Raw genomic sequence first — 23,141 nt, 5'->3', positions numbered from 1 at the left:
GACAGTTTGAAGGAGCGAGAGCTGGAGAGAGCAGTTTGAAGGAGCGAGAGCTGGAGAGGACAGTTTGAAGGAGCGAGAGCTGGAGAGAGCAGTTTGAAGGAGCGAGAGCTGGAGAGAGGACAGTTTGAAGGAGCGAGAGCTGGAGAGAGGACAGTTTGAAGGAGCGAGAGCTGGAGAGGACAGTTTGAAGGAGCGAGAGCTGGAGAGAGGACAGTTTGAAGGAGCGAGAGCTGGAGAGAGGACAGTTTGAAGGAGCGAGAGCTGGAGAGAGGACAGTTTGAAGGAGCGAGAGCTGGAGCGGACAGTTTGAAGGAGCGAGAGCTGGAGAGAGGACAGTTTGAAGGAGCGAGAGCTGGAGAGGACAGTTTGAAGGAGCGAGAGCTGGAGAGGACAGTTTGAAGGAGCGAGAGCTGGAGAGAGGACAGTTTGAAGGAGCGAGAGCTGGAGAGAGGACAGTTTGAAGGAGCGAGAGCTGGAGAGAGGACAGTTTGAAGGAGCGAGAGCTGGAGCGGACAGTTTGAAGGAGCGAGAGCTGGAGAGAGGACAGTTTGAAGGAGCGAGACCTGGAGAGAGGACAGTTTGAAGGAGCGAGAGCTGGAGAGAGCAGTTTGAAGGAGCGAGAGCTGGAGCGGACAGTTTGAAGGAGCGAGAGCTGGAGCGGACAGTTTGAAGGAGCGAGAGCAGGAGCGGACAGTTTGAAGGAGCGAGAGCTGGAGAGAGCAGTTTGAAGGAGCGAGAGCTGGAGAGAGCAGTTTGAAGGAGCGAGAGCTGGAGAGGACAGTTTGAAGGAGCGAGAGCTGGAGAGAGCAGTTTGAAGGAGCGAGAGCTGGAGAGAGGACAGTTTGAAGGAGCGAGAGCTGGAGAGAGGACAGTTTGAAGGAGCAAGAGCTGGAGAGAGGACAGTTTGAAGGAGCGAGAGCTGGAGGGAGGATAGTTTGAAGGAGCGAGAGCTGGAGAGGACAGTTTGAAGGAGCGAGAGCTGGAGAGGACAGTCTGAAGGAGCGAGAGCTGGAGAGAGGACAGTTTGAAGGAGCGAAAGCTGGAGAGAGGACAGTTTGAAGGAGCGAGAGCTGGAGCGGACAGTTTGAAGGAGCGAGAGCTGGAGCGGACAGTTTGAAGGAGCGAGAGCTGGAGCGGACAGTTTGAAGGAGCGAGAGCTGGAGAGAGCAGTTTGAAGGAGCGAGAGCTGGAGAGGACAGTTTGAAGGAGCGAGAGCTGGAGAGAGCAGTTTGAAGGAGCGAGAGCTGGAGAGAGCAGTTTGAAGGAGCGAGAGCTTGAGAGGACAGTTTGAAGGAGCGAGAGCTGGAGAGGACAGTTTGAAGGAGCGAGAGCTGGAGAGGACAGTTTGAAGGAGCGAGAGCTAGAGAGGACAGTTTGAAGGAGCGAGAGCTGGAGAGAGGACAGTTTGAAGGAGCGAGAGCTGGAGGGAGGACAGTTTGAAGGAGCGAGAGCTGGAGAGAGGACAGTTTGAAGGAGCGAGAGCTGGAGAGACAGTTTGAAGGAGCGAGAGCTGCAGAGGACAGTTTGAAGGAGCGAGAGCTGGAGAGGACAGTTTGAAGGAGCGAGAGCTGGAGAGAGCAGTTTGAAGGAGCGAGAGCTGGAGAGGACAGTTTGAAGGAGCGAGAGCTGGAGAGAGGACAGTTTGAAGGAGCGAGAGCTGGAGAGAGGACAGTTTGAAGGAGCGAGAGCTGGAGAGAGGACAGTTTGAAGGAGCGAGAGCTGGAGAGGACAGTTTGAAGGAGCGAGAGCTGGAGCGGACAGTTTGAAGGAGCGAGAGCTGGAGCGGACAGTTTGAAGGAGCGAGAGCTGGAGAGAGCAGTTTGACGGAGCGAGAGCTGGAGAGAGCAGTTTGAAGGAGCGAGAGCTTGAGAGGACAGTTTGAAGGAGCGAGAGCTGGAGAGGACAGTTTGAAGGAGTGAGAGCTGGAGAGGACAGTTTGAAGGAGCGAGAGCTGGAGAGGACAGTCTGAAGGAGCGAGAGCTGGAGAGAGGACAGTTTGAAGGAGCGAAAGGTGGAGAGAGGACAGTTTGAAGGAGCGAGAGCTGGAGCGGACAGTTTGAAGGAGCGAGTGCTGGAGCGGACAGTTTGAAGGAGCGAGAGCTGGAGCGGACAGTTTGAAGGAGCGAGAGCTGGAGAGAGCAGTTTGAAGGAGCGAGAGCTGGAGAGGACAGTTTGAAGGAGCGAGAGCTGGAGAGAGCAGTTTGAAGGAGCGAGAGCTGGAGACAGGACAGTTTGAAGGAGCGAGAGCTGGAGAGAGGACAGTTTGAAGGAGCGAGAGCTGGAGAGAGCAGTTTGAAGGAGCGAGAGCTGGAGAGGACAGTTTGAAGGACCGAGAGCTGGAGAGGACAGTTTGAAGGAGCGAGAGCTGGAGAGGACAGTTTGAAGGAGCGAGAGCTGGAGAGGACAGTCTGAAGGAGCGAGAGCTGGAGAGAAGACAGTTTGAAGGAGCGAAAGCTGGAGAGAGGACAGTTTGAAGGAGCGAGAGCTGGAGCGGACAGTTTGAAGGAGCGAGTGCTGGAGCGGACAGTTTGAAGGAGCGAGAGCTGGAGCGGACAGTTTGAAGGAGCGAGAGCTGGAGAGAGCAGTTTGAAGGAGCGAGAGCTGGAGAGGACAGTTTGAAGGAGCGAGAGCTGGAGAGAGCAGTTTGAAGGAGCGAGAGCTGGAGAGAGGACAGTTTGAAGGAGCGAGAGCTGGAGAGAGGACAGTTTGAAGGAGCGAGAGCTGGAGAGAGCAGTTTGAAGGAGCGAGAGCTGGAGAGGACAGTTTGAAGGAGCGAGAGCTGGAGAGGACAGTTTGAAGGAGCGAGAGCTGGAGAGAGGACAGTTTGAAGGAGCGAGAGCTGGAGAGAGGACAGTTTGAAGGAGCGAGAGCTGGAGAGAGGACAGTTTGAAGGAGCGAGAGCTGGAGCGGACAGTTTGAAGGAGCGAGAGCTGGAGAGAGGACAGTTTGAAGGAGCGAGACCTGGAGAGAGGACAGTTTGAAGGAGCGGGAGCTGGAGAGAGGACAGTTTGAAGGAGCGAAAGCTGCAGAGGACAGTTTGAAGGAGCGAGAGCTGGAGAGGACAGTCTGAAGGAGCGAGAGCTGGAGAGAGCAGTTTGAAGGAGCGAGAGCTGGAGAAAGGACAGTTTGAAGGAGCGAGAGCTGGAGAGAGGACAGTTTGAAGGAGCGAGAGCTGGAGCAGACAGTTTGAAGGAGCGAGAGCTGGAGAGAGCAGTTTGAAGGAGCGAGAGCTGGAGCGGACAGTTTGAAGGAGCGAGAGCTGGAGCGGACAGTTTGAAGGAGCGAGAGCAGGAGCGGACAGTTTGAAGCAGCGAGAGCTGGAGAGAGCAGTTTGAAGGAGCGAGAGCTGGAGAGAGCAGTTTGAAGGAGCGAGAGCTGGAGAGGACAGTTTGAAGGAGCGAGAGCTGGAGAGAGCAGTTTGAAGGAGCGAGAGCTGGAGAGAGGACAGTTTGAAGGAGCGAGAGCTGGAGAGAGGACAGTTTGAAGGAGCAAGAGCTGGAGAGAGGACAGTTTGAAGGAGCGAGAGCTGGAGGGAGGATAGTTTGAAGGAGCGAGAGCTGGATTGAGGACAGTTTGAAGGAGCGAGAGCTGGAGAGAGGACAGTTTGAAGGAGCGAGAGCTGGAGAGAGGACAGTTTGAAGGAGCGAAAACTGCAGAGGACAGTTTGAAGGAGCGAGAGCTGGAGAGGACAGTCTGAAGGAGCGAGAGCTGGAGAGAGCAGTTTGAAGGAGCGAGAGCTGGAGAGAGGACAGTTCGAAGGAGCGAGAGCTGGAGAGAGGACAGTTCGAAGGAGCGACAGCTGGAGCGGACAGTTTGAAGGAGCGAGAGCTGGAGAGAGCAGTTTGAAGGAGCGAGAGCTTGAGAGGACAGTTTGAAGGAGCGAGAGCTGGAGAGGACAGTTTGAAGGAGCGAGAGCTGGAGAGGACAGTTTGAAGGAGCGAGAGCTGGAGAGGACAGTCTGAAGGAGCGAGAGCTGGAGAGAGGACAGTTTGAAGGAGCGAAAGCTGGAGAGAGGACAGTTTGAAGGAGCGAGAGCTGGAGCGGACAGTTTGAAGGAGCGAGAGCTGGAGCGGACAGTTTGAAGGAGCGAGAGCTGGAGCGGACAGTTTGAAGGAGCGAGAGCTGGAGCGGACAGTTTGAAGGAGCGAGAGCTGGAGAGAGCAGTTTGAAGGAGCGAGAGCTGGAGAGAGCAGTTTGAAGGAGCGAGAGCTGGAGAGAGCAGTTTGAAGGAGCGAGAGCTGGAGAGAGCAGTTTGAAGGAGCGAGAGCTTGAGAGGACAGTTTGAAGGAGCGAGAGCTGGAGAGAGCAGTTTGAAGGAGCGAGAGCTGGAGAGAGGACAGTTTGAAGGAGCGAGAGCTGGAGAGAGGACAGTTTGAAGGAGCGAGAGCTGGAGAGAGCAGTTTGAAGGAGCGAGAGCTGGAGAGGACAATTTGAAGGAGCGAGAGCTGGAGAGGACAGTTTGAAGGAGCGAGAGCTGGAGAGGACAGTTTGAAGGAGCGAGAGCTGGAGAGGACAGTTTGAAGGAGCAAGAGCTGGAGAGAGGACAGTTTGAAGGAGCGAGAGCTGGAGAGAGGACAGTTTGAAGGAGCGAGAGCTGGAGAGAGGACAGTTTGAAGGAGCGAGAGCTGGAGAGAGGACAGTTTGAAGGAGCGAGACCTGGAGAGAGGACAGTTTGAAGGAGCGAAAGCTGCAGAGGACAGTTTGAAGGAGCGAGAGCTGGAGAGGACAGTCTGAAGGAGCGAGAGCTGGAGAGAGCAGTTTGAAGGAGCGAGAGCTGGAGAAAGGACAGTTTGAAGGAGCGAGAGCTGGAGAGAGGACAGTTTGAAGGAGCGAGAGCTGGAGCAGACAGTTTGAAGGAGCGAGAGCTGGAGAGAGCAGTTTGAAGGAGCGAGAGCTGGAGCGGACAGTTTGAAGGAGCGAGAGCTGGAGCGGACAGTTTGAAGGAGCGAGAGCTGGAGAGAGCAGTTTGAAGGAGCGAGAGCTGGAGAGGACAGTTTGAAGGAGCGAGAGCTGGAGAGAGCAGTTTGAAGGAGCGAGAGCTGGAGAGAGGACAGTTTGAAGGAGCGAGAGCTGGAGAGAGGACAGTTTGAAGGAGCGAGAGCTGGAGAGAGCAGTTTGAAGGAGCGAGAGCTGGAGAGGACAGTTTGAAGGAGCGAGAGCTGGAGAGGACAGTTTGAAGGAGCGAGAGCTGGAGAGGACAGTTTGAAGGAGCGAGAGCTGGAGAGGACAGTTTGAAGGAGCGAGAGCTGGAGAGAGGACAGTTTGAAGGAGCGAGAGCTGGAGAGAGGACAGTTTGAAGGAGCGAGAGCTGGAGAGAGGACAGTTTGAAGGAGCGAGAGCTGGAGCGGACAGTTTGAAGGAGCGAGAGCTGGAGAGAGGACAGTTTGAAGGAGCGAGACCTGGAGAGAGGACAGTTTGAAGGAGCGAGAGCTGGAGAGAGGACAGTTTGAAGGAGCGAAAGCTGCAGAGGACAGTTTGAAGGAGCGAGAGCTGGAGAGGACAGTCTGAAGGAGCGAGAGCTGGAGAGAGCAGTTTGAAGGAGCGAGAGCTGGAGAAAGGACAGTTTGAAGGAGCGAGAGCTGGAGAGAGGACAGTTTGAAGGAGCGAGAGCTGGAGCAGACAGTTTGAAGGAGCGAGAGCTGGAGAGAGCAGTTTGAAGGAGCGAGAGCTGGAGCGGACAGTTTGAAGGAGCGAGAGCTGGAGCGGACAGTTTGAAGGATCGAGAGCAGGAGCGGACAGTTTGAAGGAGCGAGAGCTGGAGAGAGCAGTTTGAAGGAGCGAGAGCTGGAGAGAGCAGTTTGAAGGAGCGAGAGCTGGAGAGAGCAGTTTGAAGGAGCGAGAGCTGGAGAGAGCAGTTTGAAGGAGCGAGAGCTGGAGAGAGGACAGTTTGAAGGAGCGAGAGCTGGAGAGAGGACAGTTTGAAGGAGCAAGAGCTGGAGAGAGGACAGTTTGAAGGAGCGAGAGCTGGAGGGAGGATAGTTTGAAGGAGCGAGAGCTGGATTGAGGACAGTTTGAAGGAGCGAGAGCTGGAGAGAGGACAGTTTGAAGGAGCGAGAGCTGGAGAGAGGACAGTTTGAAGGAGCGAAAGCTGCAGAGGACAGTTTGAAGGAGCGAGAGCTGGAGAGGACAGTCTGAAGGAGCGAGAGCTGGAGAGAGCAGTTTGAAGGAGCGAGAGCTGGAGAGAGGACAGTTCGAAGGAGCGAGAGCTGGAGAGAGGACAGTTCGAAGGAGCGAGAGCTGGAGCGGACAGTTTGAAGGAGCGAGAGCTGGAGAGAGCAGTTTGAAGGAGCGAGAGCTGGAGAGAGCAGTTTGAAGGAGCGAGAGCTGGAGAGGACAGTTTGAAGGAGCAAGAGCTGGAGAGGACAGTTTGAAGGAGCGAGAGCTGGAGAGGACAGTTTGAAGGAGCGAGAGCTGGAGAGAGGACAGTTTGAAGGAGCGAGAGCTGGAGAGGACAGTTTGAAGGAGCGAGAGCTGGAGCGGACAGTTTGAAGGAGCGAGAGCTGGAGAGAGGACAGTTTGAAGGAGCGAGAGCTGGAGAGAGCAGTTTGAAGGAGCGAGAGCTGGAGAGAGCAGTTTGAAAGAGCGAGAGCTGGAGAGAGCAGTTTGAAGGAGCGAGAGCTGGAGAGAGGACAGTTTGAAGGAGCGAGAGCTGGAGAGAGGACAGTTTGAAGGAGCGAGAGCTGGAGAGAGCAGTTTGAAGGAGCGAGAGCTGGAGAGGACAGTTTGAAGGAGCGAGAGCTGGAGAGCGCAGTTTGAAGGAGCGAGAGCTGGAGAGAGCTGTTTGAAGGAGTGAGAGCTGGAGAGGACAGTTTGAAGGAGCAAGCTGGAGAGAGCAGTTTGAAGGAGCGAGAGCTGGAGAGGACAGTTTGAAGGAGCAAGCTGGAGAGAGCAGTTTGAAGGAGCGAGAGCTGGAGAGAGGACACTTTGAAGGAGCGAGAGCTGGAGAGAGGACAGTTTGAAGGAGCGAGAGCTGGAGCGGACAGTTTGAAGGAGCGAGAGCTGGAGAGAGCAGTTTGAAGGAGCGAGAGCTGGAGCGGACAGTTTGAAGGAGCGAGAGCTGGAGCGGACAGTTTGAAGGAGCGAGAGCTGGAGAGAGGACAGTTTGAAGGAGCGAGAGCTAGAGAGGACAGTTTGAAGGAGCGAGAGCTGGAGAGAGGACAGTTTGAAGGAGCGAGAGCTGGAGGGAGGACAGTTTGAAGGAGCGAGAGCTGGAGAGAGGACAGTTTGAAGGAGCGAGAGCTGGAGAGCCAGTTTGAAGGAGCGAGAGCTGCAGAGGACAGTTTGAAGGAGCGAGAGCTGGAGAGGACAGTTTGAAGGAGCGAGAGCTGGAGAGAGCAGTTTGAAGGAGCGAGAGCTGGAGAGAGGACAGTTTGAAGGAGCGAGAGCTGGAGAGAGGACAGTTTGAAGGAGCGAGAGCTGGAGCGGACAGTTTGAAGGAGCGAGAGCTGGAGCGGACAGTTTGAAGGAGCGAGAGCTGGAGCGGACAGTTTGAAGGAGCGAGAGCTGGAGAGAGCAGTTTGAAGGAGCGAGAGCTTGAGAGGACAGTTTGAAGGAGCGAGAGCTGGAGAGGACAGTTTGAAGGAGCGAGAGCTGGAGAGGACAGTTTGAAGGAGCGAGAGCTGGAGAGGACAGTCTGAAGGAGCGAGAGCTGGAGAGAGGACAGTTTGAAGGAGCGAAAGCTGGAGAGAGGACAGTTTGAAGGAGCGAGAGCTGGAGCGGACAGTTTGAAGGAGCGAGAGCTGGAGCGGACAGTTTGAAGGAGCGAGAGCTGGAGAGAGCAGTTTGAAGGAGCGAGAGCTGGAGAGAGGGCAATTTGAAGGAGCGAGAGCTGGAGCGGACAGTTTGAAGGAGCGAGAGCTGGAGAGAGGACAGTTTGAAGGAGCGAGAGCTGGAGAGAGCAGTTTGAAGGAGCGAGAGCTGGAGAGGACAGTTTGAAGGAGCGAGAGCTGGAGAGGACAGTTTGAAGGAGCGAGAGCTGGAGGGAGGATAGTTTGAAGGAGCGAGAGCTGGATTGAGGACAGTTTGAAGGAGCGAGAGCTGGAGAGAGGACAGTTTGAAGGAGCGAGAGCTGGAGAGAGGACAGTTTGAAGGAGCGAAAGCTGCAGAGGACAGTTTGAAGGAGCGAGAGCTGGAGAGGACAGTCTGAAGGAGCGAGAGCTGGAGAGAGCAGTTTGAAGGAGCGAGAGCTGGAGAGAGGACAGTTCGAAGGAGCGAGAGCTGGAGAGAGGACAGTTCGAAGGAGCGAGAGCTGGAGCGGACAGTTTGAAGGAGCGAGAGCTGGAGAGAGCAGTTTGAAGGAGCGAGAGCTGGAGAGAGCAGTTTGAAGGAGCGAGAGCTGGAGAGGACAGTTTGAAGGAGCAAGAGCTGGAGAGGACAGTTTGAAGGAGCGAGAGCTGGAGAGGACAGTTTGAAGGAGCGAGAGCTGGAGAGAGGACAGTTTGAAGGAGCGAGAGCTGGAGAGGACAGTTTGAAGGAGCGAGAGCTGGAGCGGACAGTTTGAAGGAGCGAGAGCTGGAGAGAGGACAGTTTGAAGGAGCGAGAGCTGGAGAGAGCAGTTTGAAGGAGCGAGAGCTGGAGAGAGCAGTTTGAAAGAGCGAGAGCTGGAGAGAGCAGTTTGAAGGAGCGAGAGCTGGAGAGAGGACAGTTTGAAGGAGCGAGAGCTGGAGAGAGGACAGTTTGAAGGAGCGAGAGCTGGAGAGAGCAGTTTGAAGGAGCGAGAGCTGGAGAGGACAGTTTGAAGGAGCGAGAGCTGGAGAGCGCAGTTTGAAGGAGCGAGAGCTGGAGAGAGCTGTTTGAAGGAGTGAGAGCTGGAGAGGATAGTTTGAAGGAGCAAGCTGGAGAGAGCAGTTTGAAGGAGCGAGAGCTGGAGAGGACAGTTTGAAGGAGCAAGCTGGAGAGAGCAGTTTGAAGGAGCGAGAGCTGGAGAGAGGACACTTTGAAGGAGCGAGAGCTGGAGAGAGGACAGTTTGAAGGAGCGAGAGCTGGAGCGGACAGTTTGAAGGAGTGAGAGCTGGAGAGAGCAGTTTGAAGGAGCGAGAGCTGGAGCGGACAGTTTGAAGGAGCGAGAGCTGGAGCGGACAGTTTGAAGGAGCGAGAGCTGGAGAGAGGACAGTTTGAAGGAGCGAGAGCTGGAGGGAGGACAGTTTGAAGGAGCGAGAGCTGGAGAGAGGACAGTTTGAAGGAGCGAGAGCTGGAGAGCCAGTTTGAAGGAGCGAGAGCTGCAGAGGACAGTTTGAAGGAGCGAGAGCTGGAGAGGACAGTTTGAAGGAGCGAGAGCTGGAGAGAGCAGTTTGAAGGAGCGAGAGCTGGAGAGAGGACAGTTTGAAGAAGCGAGAGCTGGAGAGAGGACAGTTTGAAGGAGCGAGAGCTGGAGCGGACAGTTTGAAGGAGCGAGAGCTGGAGCGGACAGTTTGAAGGAGCGAGAGCTGGAGCGGACAGTTTGAAGGAGCGAGAGCTGGAGAGAGCAGTTTGAAGGAGCGAGAGCTTGAGAGGACAGTTTGAAGGAGCGAGAGCTGGAGAGGACAGTTTGAAGGAGCGAGAGCTGGAGAGGACAGTTTGAAGGAGCGAGAGCTGGAGAGGACAGTCTGAAGGAGCGAGAGCTGGAGAGAGGACAGTTTGAAGGAGCGAAAGCTGGAGAGAGGACAGTTTGAAGGAGCGAGAGCTGGAGCGGACAGTTTGAAGGAGCGAGAGCTGGAGCGGACAGTTTGAAGGAGCGAGAGCTGGAGAGAGCAGTTTGAAGGAGCGAGAGCTGGAGAGAGGGCAATTTGAAGGAGCGAGAGCTGGAGCGGACAGTTTGAAGGAGCGAGAGCTGGAGAGAGGACAGTTTGAAGGAGCGAGAGCTGGAGAGAGCAGTTTGAAGGAGCGAGAGCTGGAGAGGACAGTTTGAAGGAGCGAGAGCTGGAGAGGACAGTTTGAAGGAGCGAGAGCTGGAGAGAGGACAGTTTGAAGGAGCGAGAGCTGGAGAGAGGATAGTTTGAAGGAGCGAGAGCTGGAGCGGACAGTTTGAAGGAGCGAGAGCTGGAGAGAGCAGTTTGAAGGAGCAAGAGCTGGAGCGGACAGTTTGAAGGAGCGAGAGCTGGAGAGAGGACAGTTTGAAGGAGCGAGAGCTGGAGGGAGGACAGTTTAAAGGAGCGAGAGCTGGAGAGAGGACAGTTTGAAGGAGCGAGAGCTGGAGAGAGGACAGTTTGAAGGAGCGAAAGCTGCAGAGGACAGTTTGAAGGAGCGAGAGCTGGAGAGGACAGTCTGAAGGAGCGAGAGCTGGAGAGAGCAGTTTGAAGGAGCGAGAGCTGGAGAGAGGACAGTTTGAAGGAGCGAGAGCTGGAGAGAGGACAGTTTGAAGGAGCGAGAGCTGGAGCAGACATATTTATATTTAAAAGTATGTATGCGTGTATATAGCGCCGATGAAGATGGCTGCTGTCCTTGCGGGCTCTGTGCGTACCAGGCAGCCAAGTGTTCTTGCTGCTTGGTGCTCTCGGCTCGTCAAGAAAAAAGCATTTCACTGATTAGATTTCACTTCTTGTATTTAGTTATGTGATAAATAAAATTGAAATTGAAATTGAAGTTGGAGGGAGCCACAGCATGCAGGGAGGACTTCTTCCCTTCCCATGGGCAGAACAGATCTCCCCAGGAGATCAACACAGCCTGGTTGCACTTTGCAGAGGAGAGCACAAGCAGGGATGTGGCCAGGGTACAGTGCCGCAAACATTTCAATGATCTCAGTAGATCACGAAACGTTAGTACATAGAAACATGGAAGATAGGAGCAGGAGTAGGCCATTCGGCCTCTCGAGCCTGCTCCGCTGTTTAATGAGATCAAGGCTGATCATCCAAATTCCACATTCAACGGATCATCCTCCGCCATTTCCGCCACCTCCAACGTGATCCCACCATCAAATACATCTTCCCTCACCTCCCCTTTCAGCATTCCGAAGGGACCGCTCCCTCCGCGACACCCTGGTCCACTCCTCAATCATCCCCAACAGCCCTTCTCCTTCACCTGGCACCTTCCCATGCAAGCACAGGAGATGCAACACCTCCCTTCCCACTGTCCAGGGCCCCAAACACCCCTTCCAGGTGAAACAACGATTTACTTGTAATTCTTGCAATTTAATATACTGTATTCGCTGCTCACGATGTGGTCTCTTCTACACTGGGGAGACAAACGCAGATTGGGCGACCGCTTTGCGGAACACCTCCGTTCAGTCCGTAAGGGTGACCCTGAGCCTGTCACTTTAATTCACCGCTTCACTCCCACTCTGATCTCTCTGTCCTCGGGCTATTGCATTGTTCCAATGAAGCTCAACGTAAGCTCGAGGAACAGCACCTCATCTTTCGATTGGGCACTTTGCAGCCTGCCGGACTCAACATTGAGTTCAACAATTTCAGATAATTATCCCTGCCCCCATTTTTCATGCAGTATGATTTTTGCCATTCCCATTTGCAACATTTTATCTTTCCTGCCTCTTACAAAAGTACAGGGTGTTCTTTCTATTCCTTCCTCCCCTCCTAACCCCCCCACCCCACCCCCACCGTCTCTGCACCTGCTTAATATCTGTTACATCGCCAGCTTTTTCCAGTTCTGATGAAGGGTCCCAGACCTGAAACGTTAACTCTGTTTCTCTCTCCACGGATGCTGCCTGGCCTGCTGAGTATTTCCAGCATTTTCTGTTGTTAATCCAAATTCAATACCCTGATCCTGCTTTCTCCCCATATCCCTTGATCCCTTTAGCCTTAAGAAATATATCTAACTCCTTCTTGAATATATTTAATGAATTGGTCTCAACTGCCTTCTGTGGCAGAGAATTCCACAGGTTCACCAATCTCTGGGTGAAGAAATTCCTCCTCATCTCAGTCCTAAATGGCTTACCCCTTATCATTAGCCTGTGACCCCTGGTTCTGGACTCACCCGCCATCGGGAACATCCTTCCTGCATCTAGTCTGTCTAGTCCTGTTAGAATTTTATAAGTTTCAATGAGATCCCCTCTCATTCTTCTAAACTCTAGCACATATAAGCCTAATCGACCCAATCTCTCTTCATACGTCATTCCTGCCATCCCAGGTATCAGTCTGGTGAATCTTCACTGCACTCCCTCCATGGCAAGAACATCCTTCCTCAGATAAGGCGACCAAAACTGCACACAATACTCAAGGTGTGGTCTCACCAAGGCCCTGTACAACTGCAGCAAGACATCCTTGTTCCTGTACTCGAACCCTCTCGCTATGAAGGCTAACATACCATTTGCCTTCTTAACCGCCTGTTGCATCTGCATGCTTACCTTCAGCGACTGGTGCACAAGGACACCCAGGTATCGTTGCACTTCCCCTTTTCCCAATCTATTGCCATTCAGATAATAATCTGCCTTCCTGTTTTTGCCACCAAAGTGGATAACCTCGCATTTATCCATATTATACTGCATCTGCCATGCATCTGCCCAATCACCCAACCTATCCAAATCATACTGGAGTTTCTCTCCATCCTCCTCACAGCACACACGCCCACCCAGCTTTGTGTCGTATGCAAATTTGGAGATATTACATCTAGTTCCCTCGTCTAGATCATTAATATATATTGTGAATAGCTGGGGTCCTAGCACCGATCCCTGTGGTACCCCACTAGTCACTGCCTACCACTCGGAAAAAGACCGTTTATTCCAACTCTTTGCTTCCTGTTTGCCAACCAGTTCTCTATCCAAGTCAGTACCTTACCCCCAATCCCATGTGCTTTAACTTTGCACACTAATCTCTTATGCAGGACCTTATCGAAAGCCTTCTGAAAGTCCAAATACACCACATCCACTGGTTCTCCTTTATCTATTCTACCAGTCACATCCTCAAAAAATTCCAGTAGATTAGTCAAGCATGATTTACCTTTTGTAAATCCATGTTGACTTTGTCCGATCCTGTCGCTGTTTTCCAAGTGCTCTGCTATTACATCTTTTATAATAGACTCTAGCATTTTCCCCACTACCGATGTCAGGCTATAATTCCACTTTTTCTCTCTACCACCTTTTTTAAATAGTGGGGTAACATTAGCTACCCTCCAATCCATGGGAACTGTTCCAGAGTCTATAGAATTTTGGAAGATGACCAGCAATGCATCTACTATTTGTAGGTACCCTAGGATGCAGATTATCAGGCCCTGGGGATTTATCGGCCTTCAATCCCGTCAATTTCCCTAACACCATTTCCCTACAAATACTGATTTCATTCAGTTCCTCCCTCTCATTAGACCCTATGTTCCCCGACATCTCTGGGAGGTTATTTGTGTCCTCCTTTGTGAAGACATAACCGAAGTATGTATTTAATTGGTCTGCCATTTCTTTGTTCCCCCCATTATAAATTCCCCTGATTCTGACTGCAAGGGACCTACACTTTACTTCACCAATCTTTTTCTCTTCACATATCTATAGAAGCTTTTACAGTCAGTTTTTATGTTGCCTGCAAGCTTACTCTCATACTCTATTTTCCCCCTCTTAATGAATCCCTTTGTCCTCCTTTGCTGAATCCTAAACTGCTCCCAATCCTCAGGTTTGCTGCTTTTTCTGGCCAAATTATATGTCCTCTCCTTGGATCTTATGCTATCCCTAATTTCCCTTGTTAGCCACGGTTGAGTCACCTTTTTTGTTTTATTTTTATGCCAACCTGGTATGAACAAATTCTGTAGTTCATCCATGCGATCTTTAAATGTTTGCCATTGCCTATCCACCGTCAACCCTTTAAGTAACGTTCCTCAATCCATCCTAGCCAACTCGCGCCTCATACCATCATAGCTTCCTTTATTTAAATTCAGAACCCTAGTCTCTGAGTCAACTACTTCACTCTCCATCTTAATGAAGAATTCTATCATATTATGATCGCTCCTCCCCAAGGGGCCTCGCACAACAAAATTGCTAATTAATCCTTTCTCATTACATAATACCCAGTCTAAGATGGCCTGATCTCTAGTTGGTTCCTCGACATATTGGTCCAGGAAACCATCCCGTATACACTCTAGGAATTCCTCCTCCACGGTATTGTTACTAATTTGGTTAGCCCAATCTATATGTAGATTAAAGTCACCCATGATAACTGCTGTGCCCTTATTGCACGCGTCTCTGATTTCCCGTTTAATGCCATCCCCAACCTCAGCATTACTGTTTGGGGGTCTGTATACAACCCCCACTAACGTTTTCTGCCCCTTGGTATTTCTCAGCTCTACCCATACAGATTCCACATCATCAGAGCTAATATCCTTCCTTACTATTGTGTTAATCTCCTCTTTACTACCCCACCTACTTTTCCTTTTTGCCTGTCCTTCCTGAATACTGAATACCCCTGGATTTTGAATGCCCAGTCTTGGTCACCCTGGAGCCATGTCTCCGTAATCCCAATTATATCATATCCGTTTACATCTATTTGCACAGCTAATTCATCCACCTTATTACGAATGCTCCTCGCATTAAGACACAAAGCCTTCAGGCTTGTTTTTTTGACACTCTTAGTCCTTTTAGAATTATTATTTACTGTGGCCCTGATTGATTTACACCCTTGATTTCTCTGCCTTCCACTTTTGCTTTTCTCCTTCCAGGCTTTTGCTTCTATCCTTGCTTCCCTTTCCTCGGTCTCCCTGCACAGGTTCCCAACCCCCTGCCATTTTAGTTTAAACCCTCCCTAACAGCACTAGCAAACACTCCCCCTAGGACATCGGTCCCGGTCCTGCCTAGGTGCAAACCGTCCAGTTTGTACTGGTCCCACCTCCCCCAGAACCGGTTCCAATGCCCCAGGAATTTGAATCCCTCCACCTTGCACCATTCCTCTAGCCACATATTCATCCGAAATATCCTTCTATTTCTACTCTGATTAGCATGCGGCACTGGTAGCAATCCTGAGATTACTACCATTGAGGTCCTATTTTTTAATTTACCTCCTAACTCCCTATATTCAGCTTTTAGGACCTCATCCCGTTTTTTACCTATATCGTTGGTACCTATATGCACCACGACAACTGGCTGTTCACCCTCCCCCTCCAGAATGTCCTGCAGCCGCTCCGAGACATCCTTGACCCTTGCACCAGGGAGGCAACATACCATCCTGGAGTCTCGTTTGCAGCCGCAGAAACATCTATCTATTCCCCTTACAATAGAATCCCCTATCACTATAGCTCTCCCGCTCTTTTTCCTCCCGTCCTGTGCAGCAGAACCACCCATGGTGCAAGGAAGTTGGCTGCTGCTGCCTTCCCCCGATAAGCCATCACCCCCAACAACATACAAAGCCACACTCAACCTCATCCTGCTGTGCCTCTCATCACATTCCCATCACTCTGCCTTCCCTACCCTACTCACACCAACTTAACTTGCACCTCCACCCATCTCTCTCTATATTATCACATCCCCGTCTCACTAGCCACCCCTCACACTCACCCTCATCCTAGTGCAATCATACCAACTAACAACACACAAGGGTAGGCACTTGGGTGTTTTATGCAATGTTCATGTAAAGTTTCTGTTAATGTGGTGTCAAACATTGAAACCTTTATTTTCAACACTTTGCGTTCTTGGACAGATTTGTGTGTACCTTTGGAAGTGGCTTCGTAAATTGCAGTGAATGGTAAGACATAATCGTAACCCCCACAATGGTGATGAGTGTGAAAGGAATGGCTTGGGCATTGTAGGGGTGCTTTATGATGTTGGTATGGGGTGTACAGCGTCAAGTGAAGTAAATCTGGCCATGGCGAGACCATTCCATGTCTCCCGGGCAGCAATCTGCTCGGGTGCTGATGCCCTCGGTCCTGTGCAGCATCAGGTTATTGCGGAGAAGGTTGTTGTTGTTGTTGGTGCTGCTGGTGTTGGGGCTGATCGTGGTGGGATTCTGAGGACCAAGGTGAGAGAGTATAAAGGGCACCCATGCTGATGGAACAGATGGCAGGTGAAGTAGAGATGGCAGAAGCGATGGAGACTTGTGTAAAGACTTGCAGCATAGTGAATCTGTTGTGGAAATGCAGTGAGAAAGAGCGTGTGGCTGAGGGAAGATATCTCTGTAAGGTGGGAGCTTTTACTGTACATTTGAAGCTGTCAACTCAACAGCTGTGGCCACTGAACTCCTACCTCAGCTTAACAGACGTGGTCCACGACCAGCGTGGACCCTGTGGGCGAGCACATAAAATCAAAAGGTGAACTCAAATGTATTCTTAATGATCTCTAAACAAGGTCATAATTACCTGAAGTGGGTCCCCCGCTGCTGCGTGTCAGGTCTGCTCAGCGTTGACAGACCCGACATTGGGAAAGGCGTGTGGCAGCAGGCTCACAGCGGGGTCCCGACCCGCTGGGGAAAAAAAAGCTTTCCCACCCGACCCGACCCGCCACCGGTTGTGCCCGCTGACCCCCCGGAAAATCTCAGCCTATTAGACTACTCAACTTAATTGTTTAATGCTCGCTGCTGTAGCTTTAGTTTGATGTGAACATTTCAAGTAATGTTTTGGGTAGTAAAACTGCAATATTCACAAGACACCTGGCCATTTAGTTGTTTCCAGCATAGGACTTCACTGCATACCACTTCCATCTGATTTTATTCTTGCATGCCTGCACTGTACTCTGTGTCCTTTCCCTTTACTACTGTACTGAGAAATATGGAGATCAAGAGGAAGTATTAAAACCATTAAGCATTGGAAACAATCTTAAAGGGGTTGGTAAAATCAGTACCTTCTGACTTTTACTCTCCCGTTCTCCTGGCAGGAGGTGAAAACTATTCAATGAAGTTTGCTGTGCGATGAGGCCGACATAAAGGAGGTACGAAGGTCATATCGACTCAAAGGACTCAATTTACTTTTTTCACCCTCCAATTTTCTCCTCTCCCATCCTGAACACACTCTTGCTACGGTGCAATTCCACGGGCACGAACAGCCCTTCAGTGCCTTGCTCAACTGGTCATCCGTCATTTTCAAATTGCCGCCCAGGCATAAAGCTGGCGTTGCAGCTCAGACGCCCGTTATAAAAACTGCCAGATTTTAATTTCTGCTGATTTCTACAACGGTCAGCTGATCCGCATTGCTAGTTTTACTCTTGGGTGGCAAGTTGAAAATCTACCTGTGTTCTACTATAGGGAGCATTACAGGAATCATTTTCACTGTAAAGCAGGGTCACTGAACATGGATCACTATTGGGAACCCTTGCTGATTTTTGTGCCTCGAGTCCAGAAGTACAGAGGGTAACTAAAGTGCCCCTATTGTCATCTTGGCTGATATTGGGTAATTCAGCCCGTGGAACCTTTTTGGTTTGCATGGCTCAGCTCCATATTGAGCAGTGCAGTTAGCAACTGAGACAATAGGGTATTTAAAGTAGAAATTTCAAAATCTTACACATATAACATCACTGCCAGACTTACGCTGTCTGTTTTTGATTGAGCTCTGCTCCTCTTGAATGGTCTGCCCTGTTGCTCTGGCAAAGGCAGTTGCTGTTGCACAGTACCCATGATGCACCAGGTAGGACGACACCATGCTATAAAACAAATTCTCACATAATGAGCTAGTTTAAATGTGGTACCAAAGCAATCAGCTAACCCTCTATGTACGATAAGCTAAGAGCAGCATTTCTTACTTTTGCAGCATCGTCTGCCACTCCCCTAATCTGTCTCCTATGGGGAATCGCTCAATTGTGCCATGAATCTTTGCCCTCCACTCTCGCATGTAATCTTCTATGTCAAACACAAATGGCTGCTGCCCAAAGTTGGCATCTACTATCTCGCCCGGCGTTTGAAGTCCCACAGTCGGGTACAGGTTAGGCTGAAAGACATAAAGTAGTGAAACTCCTCAATTCAACATAACATGCAATTCCTCTTATATGCGACATGGAGTCAGCAAAGAAATTTATTAACGTAATCTGTGGGGTGAAATTCAACTTCGGTTGAAGTGCAAAATGTGCAGTAGCGGATTGGCCACCCATTATACACCCAACCTAATTTTCCTTTCCATTCACTTCTGCTACTGCCTGTTTTTCACCCCTGCCAAAGATGAATTTCATCCCTTCTCTCTCTTTCCTTGTAGATGCTCCCAATCAAATAAAAGCATCTGGTCTGCTCAAGTCAGGATCCCAATACTCTAGCATTGCAGATACCAGGCAGTAGACGGTCACTATTTACAAGCATGCTTGCACACTCTGGGGGAGAAATTCAGCATCGCCCCATTTGGGGCGCAATTATCGGCCGGGCGCAAAGATTAGCGCCTGGCGCTAATTATCGCCTCCGACTGCAAACTTGGCTTTTATCGCCCCTGGAGGTGATTGGAGCGCTAAATCAGGCGCAAAGGCCGAGGAGCAAAGCGCTACCTCATAGCACTGGCGAAGCTCATGTGATGTCAGTCAGCAATGGAACACAGACACAATGGCATCGGCCAGTTCTTAAAGGGGAGAGTTGATCTTGCTCTCCATCCACATCCTGCTCATTGCAGCCTTGAATCTCGGCCTGGAGAGACCTGTACATCAAATCTGCTGGAGAGAACCAGGGAAAGAGCTCAGAGTGCAGCCCCCACAGTCTCTTCTAAATTGATACAAGGGCAAATCAAAATGAACCTGTAAAGTGCTGCTCAGTACCCAAAACTCCTTCACACAGCATTAAATCTCTCCAGAAGTCTCCTTCTCTCTCTCTCTCAGAATGCGTGGTGCAAAAATGTCACCAACAAAAAAAGGCAGGAAGCATTCGCCTTTAAATAGCGCTCCCCCAGTCCCTTCCTGACTGCAAGACGCTCCCCTCAACCGGTCGTTGCTAGCGGCAGGCGGCGCCACTCAATCAGAGCATCGGACCTGTGAGGGGGCAGTGACTGGCGGCAGTTGCGAGGTGAGGCCCGATCAGAGCATCGGACCTGTGAGGGGGCAGTGACCGGCGGCAGAGCTTAAAAGCGGCGGCAGTTGTGAGGTGAGGCCTGATCAGAGCATCGGACCTGTGAGGGGGCAGTGACCGGCGGCAGAGCTTAAAAGCGGCGGCAGTTGCGAGGTGAGGCGAGGCATACCAATTCAACAGCAGAGGAGAGAGGTAAAAAGTAATCCAAGTGTGACGTCACCAGGAAGCAGGTAAGTGATTGGTTGGTGAGTATTTCTTTTATTACAAGCTTAAATTCTGCGGTTTATATTTTCTTGGGTCTCTGTGGTGTAGTGGGGACAGTTGGTAAATAAGCGCCCTAGAGTATATCTTTAACTGGTGGTATTGAATTAATTTAAATTAATTAAAGGGGTAAGTCATGCCAGGAGAGCCCAGCCCCGTGTTATGCTCCTCTTGCTCTATGTGGGAATTCAGGGACGCTGCCAGTGTCCCTGATGACCACGTGTGCCAGAAACGCATCCAGCTGCAGCTACTAACGGGCCGTATTGAGGCGCTGGAGCTGCGGATGGATGGGTTGTGGAGCATTCACGATGCTGAGAGGGTCGTGGATTACACGTTTGATGAGTTGGTCACACCACAGGGTAGGGCTGCACAGGCAGAAGGGAAATGGGTGACCACCAGGCGGAGCAGTAGAAGCAGGCAGGTAGTGCAGGAGACCCCTGTGGCCATCCCCCTTTCAAACAGGTATACCAATTTGGATACTGTTGAGGGGGATGACTCACCAGAGGAAGGCGGCAGCAGCCAACTTCCTGGCACCGGGGGTGTTGCTGCTGCTCAGGAAGGGAGGAAAAAGAGTGGGAGAGCAATAGTGGTAGGGGATTCTATCGTAAGGGGAACAGATAGACGGTTCTGTGGCCATAGACGTGACTCCAGGATGGTTTGTTGCCTCCCTGGTGCCAGGGTCAAGGATGTCACTGAACGGCTGCAGGGCATTCTGAAGGGGGAGGGTGAACAGGCAGAGGTCGTGGTTCACATTGGGACCAACGACATAGGTAGGAAGAGGGATGAGGTCCTGCAACAAGAATTTAGGGAGCTAGGTAGAAGATTAAAGAGCAGGACCTCAAAGGTTGTAATCTCTGGATTACTCCCGGTGCCACGTGCTAGTGAGTATAGGAATAGGAGGATAGAGCAGATGAATGCGTGGCTAAAGAGTTGGTGCAGAAGGGAGGGCTTTAGTTTCCTGGATCACTGGGCCTGCTTCTGGGAAAGGTGGGACTTGTACAAGTCGGACGGGTTGCACCTGAACCAGAGCGGGACAAATATCCTTGCGGGGAGGTTTGCTAGCACTGTTCGGGGGGGTTTAAACTAAAATGGCAGGGGGTTGGGAACCTGAGCAGGGAGACAGAGGAAAGGAAAACAGGGATAAAAGCAAAAGATAGGAAGGAGAAAAACAAAAGTGGCAGTCAGAGAAATCAACGGTTTAAATCAAACGTGGCCACAGTAAATAATAATTCTAATAGGTCTAAGAGCGTTAAAAAAACAAGCCTGAAGGCTTTGTGTCTTAATGCGAGGAGCATTTGTAATAAGGTGGATGAATTGGCTGTGCAAATAGAGGTAAACGAATACGATTTGGTTGGGATTACAGAAACGTGGCTCAAGGATGGCCAAGACTGGGAACTCAACATCCAGGGGTATTCGATATTCAGGAAAGATAGGCAAAAAGGAAAGGGAGGTGGGGTAGCATTACTGGTTAAAGAAGGGATTAATACAATTGTAATGAAGGATATTAGCTCTGATGATGTGGAATCTGTATGGGTAGAATTGAGAAATACTAAGGGGAAAAAAACATTAGTGGGAGTGGTATATAGATCTCCAAACAGTAAGGTGGAGGTTGGGGATGGCATTAAAAGGGAAATTAAAGAAGCGTGCAATAAGGGCACAGCAGTCATCATGGGTGACTTTAATCTACATATAGATTGGGCCAACCAAATTAGTAACAATACTGTGGAGGAGGAATTCCTGGAGTGTTTACGGGATGGTTTCCTGGACCAATATGTCGAGGAACCAACCAGAGATCAGGCCATCTTAGACTGGGTATTATGCAACGAGAAAGGATTAATTAGCAATCTTGTTGTACGAGGCCCCTTGGGTCGGAGCGATCATAATATGATCGAATTCTTCATTAAGATGGAGAATGAAGTAGTTGACTCAGAGACAAGGGACCTCAATTTAAATAAAGGAAACTACGATGGTCTGAGGAGCGAGTTGGGTAGGATTGAGTGGGGAATGGCGCTCAAAGGGTTGACGGTGGATAGGCAATGGCAAACATTCAAAGACCGAATGGATGAGCTACAGAATTTGTTCATCCCAGTTTGGCGTAAAAATAAAACAAAAAAGGTGACTCAACCGTGGCTAACAAGGGAAATTAGGGATAGCATAAGATCCAAGGAGAGGACATATAAATTGGCTAGAAAAAGCAATAATCCTGAGGATTGGGAGCAGTTTAGGAGTCAACAAAGGAGGACAAAGGGATTAATTAAGAAAGGGAAAATAGAATATGAGAGTAAGCTAGCAGGGAACATAAAAACTGACTGTAAAAGCTTTTATAGATATGTGAAGAGAAAAAGATTAGTGAAGTCAAGCGTAGGTCCCTTACAGTCAGAATCAGGGGAATTTATAATGGGAAACAAGGAAATGGCAGCCCAACTAAATGCATACTTTGGTTCTGTCTTCACAAAGGAGGACACAAATAACCTCCCAGAGATGCCAGGGAACATAGGGTCTGATGAAAGCGAGGAACTGAAAGAAATCAGTATTTGTAGGAAAATGGTGTTAGGAAAATTGATGGGACTGAAGGCCGATAAATCCCCAGGGCCTGATGGTCTACATCCCAGGGTACTTAAGGAAGTGGCCCTAGAGATAGTAGATGCATTACTGATCATCTTCCAGAACTTGATAGACTCTGGAACGGTACCCATGGATTGGAGGGTAGCTAATGTTACCCCACTATTCAAAAAAGGTGGTAGAGAAAAAGCGGGGAATTATAGACCGGTAAGCTTGACATCGGTAGTGGGGAAAATGCTAGAGTCTATTATAAAAGATGTAATAGCAGAGCACTTGGAAAGCAGTGACAGGATCGGACAAAGTCAACATGGATTTACAAAAGGTAAATCATGCCTGACTAATCTACTGGAATTTTTTGAGGATGTAACTGGTAAAATAGATAAGGGAGAACCAGTGGATGTGGTGTATTTGGACTTTCAGAAGGCTTTCGATAAGGTCCCACACAAGAGATTAGCGTGCAAAATTAAGGCACATGGGATTGGGGGCAAGGTATTGACTTGGATAGAGAACTGGCTGGCGGACAGAAAGCAAAGAGTTGGAATAAACGGGTCGTTTTCCGAGTGGCAGGCAGTGACTAGTGGGGTACCGCAAGGATTGGTCCTCGGACCCCAGCTGTTCACAATATATATTAATGATCTGGATGAGGGAATTGGATGTAATATCTCCAAATTTGCAGACGACACAAAGGTGGGCGGGAGGGTAAGCTGCGAGGAGGATGTCGGGAAACTCCAGTACGATTTGGACAGGTTGGGTGATTGGGCAGAAACATGGCAAATGCACTATAATGTGGATAAATGTGAGGTTATCCACTTTGGTGGCAAAAGCAAGGCGGCAGATTATTATTTGAATGGCAATAGATTGGGAGAAGGGGAAGTGCAAAGAGACCTGGGTGTCCTTGTGCACCAGTCGCTGAAGGTAAGCATGCAGGTGCAGCAGGCGGTTAAGAAGGCAAATGGTATGTTGGCCTTCGTAGCGAGAGGGTTCGAGTACAGGAACAAGGATGTCTTGCTACAGTTGTACAGGGCCTTGGTGAGACTGCACCTTGAGTATTGTGTGCAGTTTTGGTCACCTTACCTGAGGAAGGACGTTCTTGCCATGGAGGGAGTGCAGCGAAGATTCACCAGGCTGATACCTGGGATGGCAGGAATGACGTATGAGGAGAGATTGTGTCGATTGGGCTTATACTCACTGGAGTTTAGAAGATTGAGAGGGGATCTCATCGAAACCTATAAAATTCTGTCAGGTCTGGACAGACTAGATGCAGGAAGGATGTTTCTGATGGCCGGGGAGTCCAGAACCAGGGGTCATAGTCTAAGGATAAGGGGTAAGCCATTTAGGACTGAAATGAGGAGGAATTTCTTCACCCAGAGAGTGGTGAACCTGTGGAATTCTCTGCCACAGAGGGCGGTGGAGGCCAGTTCATTAAATATATTCAAGAAAGAGTTGGATATGTTTCTTGAGGCTGAAGGGATCAAGGGATATGGGGAAAAGGCAGGGACAGGGTACTGAATT

The 23,141-nt window shown here is 50.4% G+C and overlaps 1 protein-coding gene across 2 annotated transcripts in view; it reads right to left on the bottom strand.

Moving 5' to 3' along the window:
* The window catches only part of ranbp10 (RAN binding protein 10), a 218,887-nt gene that overhangs the window by 54,341 nt on the left and 141,405 nt on the right, over positions 1–23,141 (bottom strand). The window contains exons 6-7 of one of the 2 annotated variants that reach the window (XM_085991316.1): positions 17,570–17,754; positions 17,358–17,497 (exon numbers count right to left, since the gene is read on the bottom strand). In XM_085991316.1, the coding sequence (XP_085847442.1) occupies positions 17,358–17,497; positions 17,570–17,754 (325 nt within the window). The remainder of the gene's footprint in view (positions 1–17,357; positions 17,498–17,569; positions 17,755–23,141) is intronic. The other variant, XM_085991317.1, reaches the window with a different exon arrangement.

This window comes from Somniosus microcephalus, chromosome 6 (assembly GCF_052327205.1).
Source record: "Somniosus microcephalus isolate GS21.2 chromosome 6, FLI_Smic_1.0, whole genome shotgun sequence".
Lineage (NCBI taxonomy): Eukaryota > Metazoa > Chordata > Chondrichthyes > Squaliformes > Somniosidae > Somniosus > Somniosus microcephalus.
This window is presented reverse-complemented; position numbering and strand designations above follow the sequence as displayed.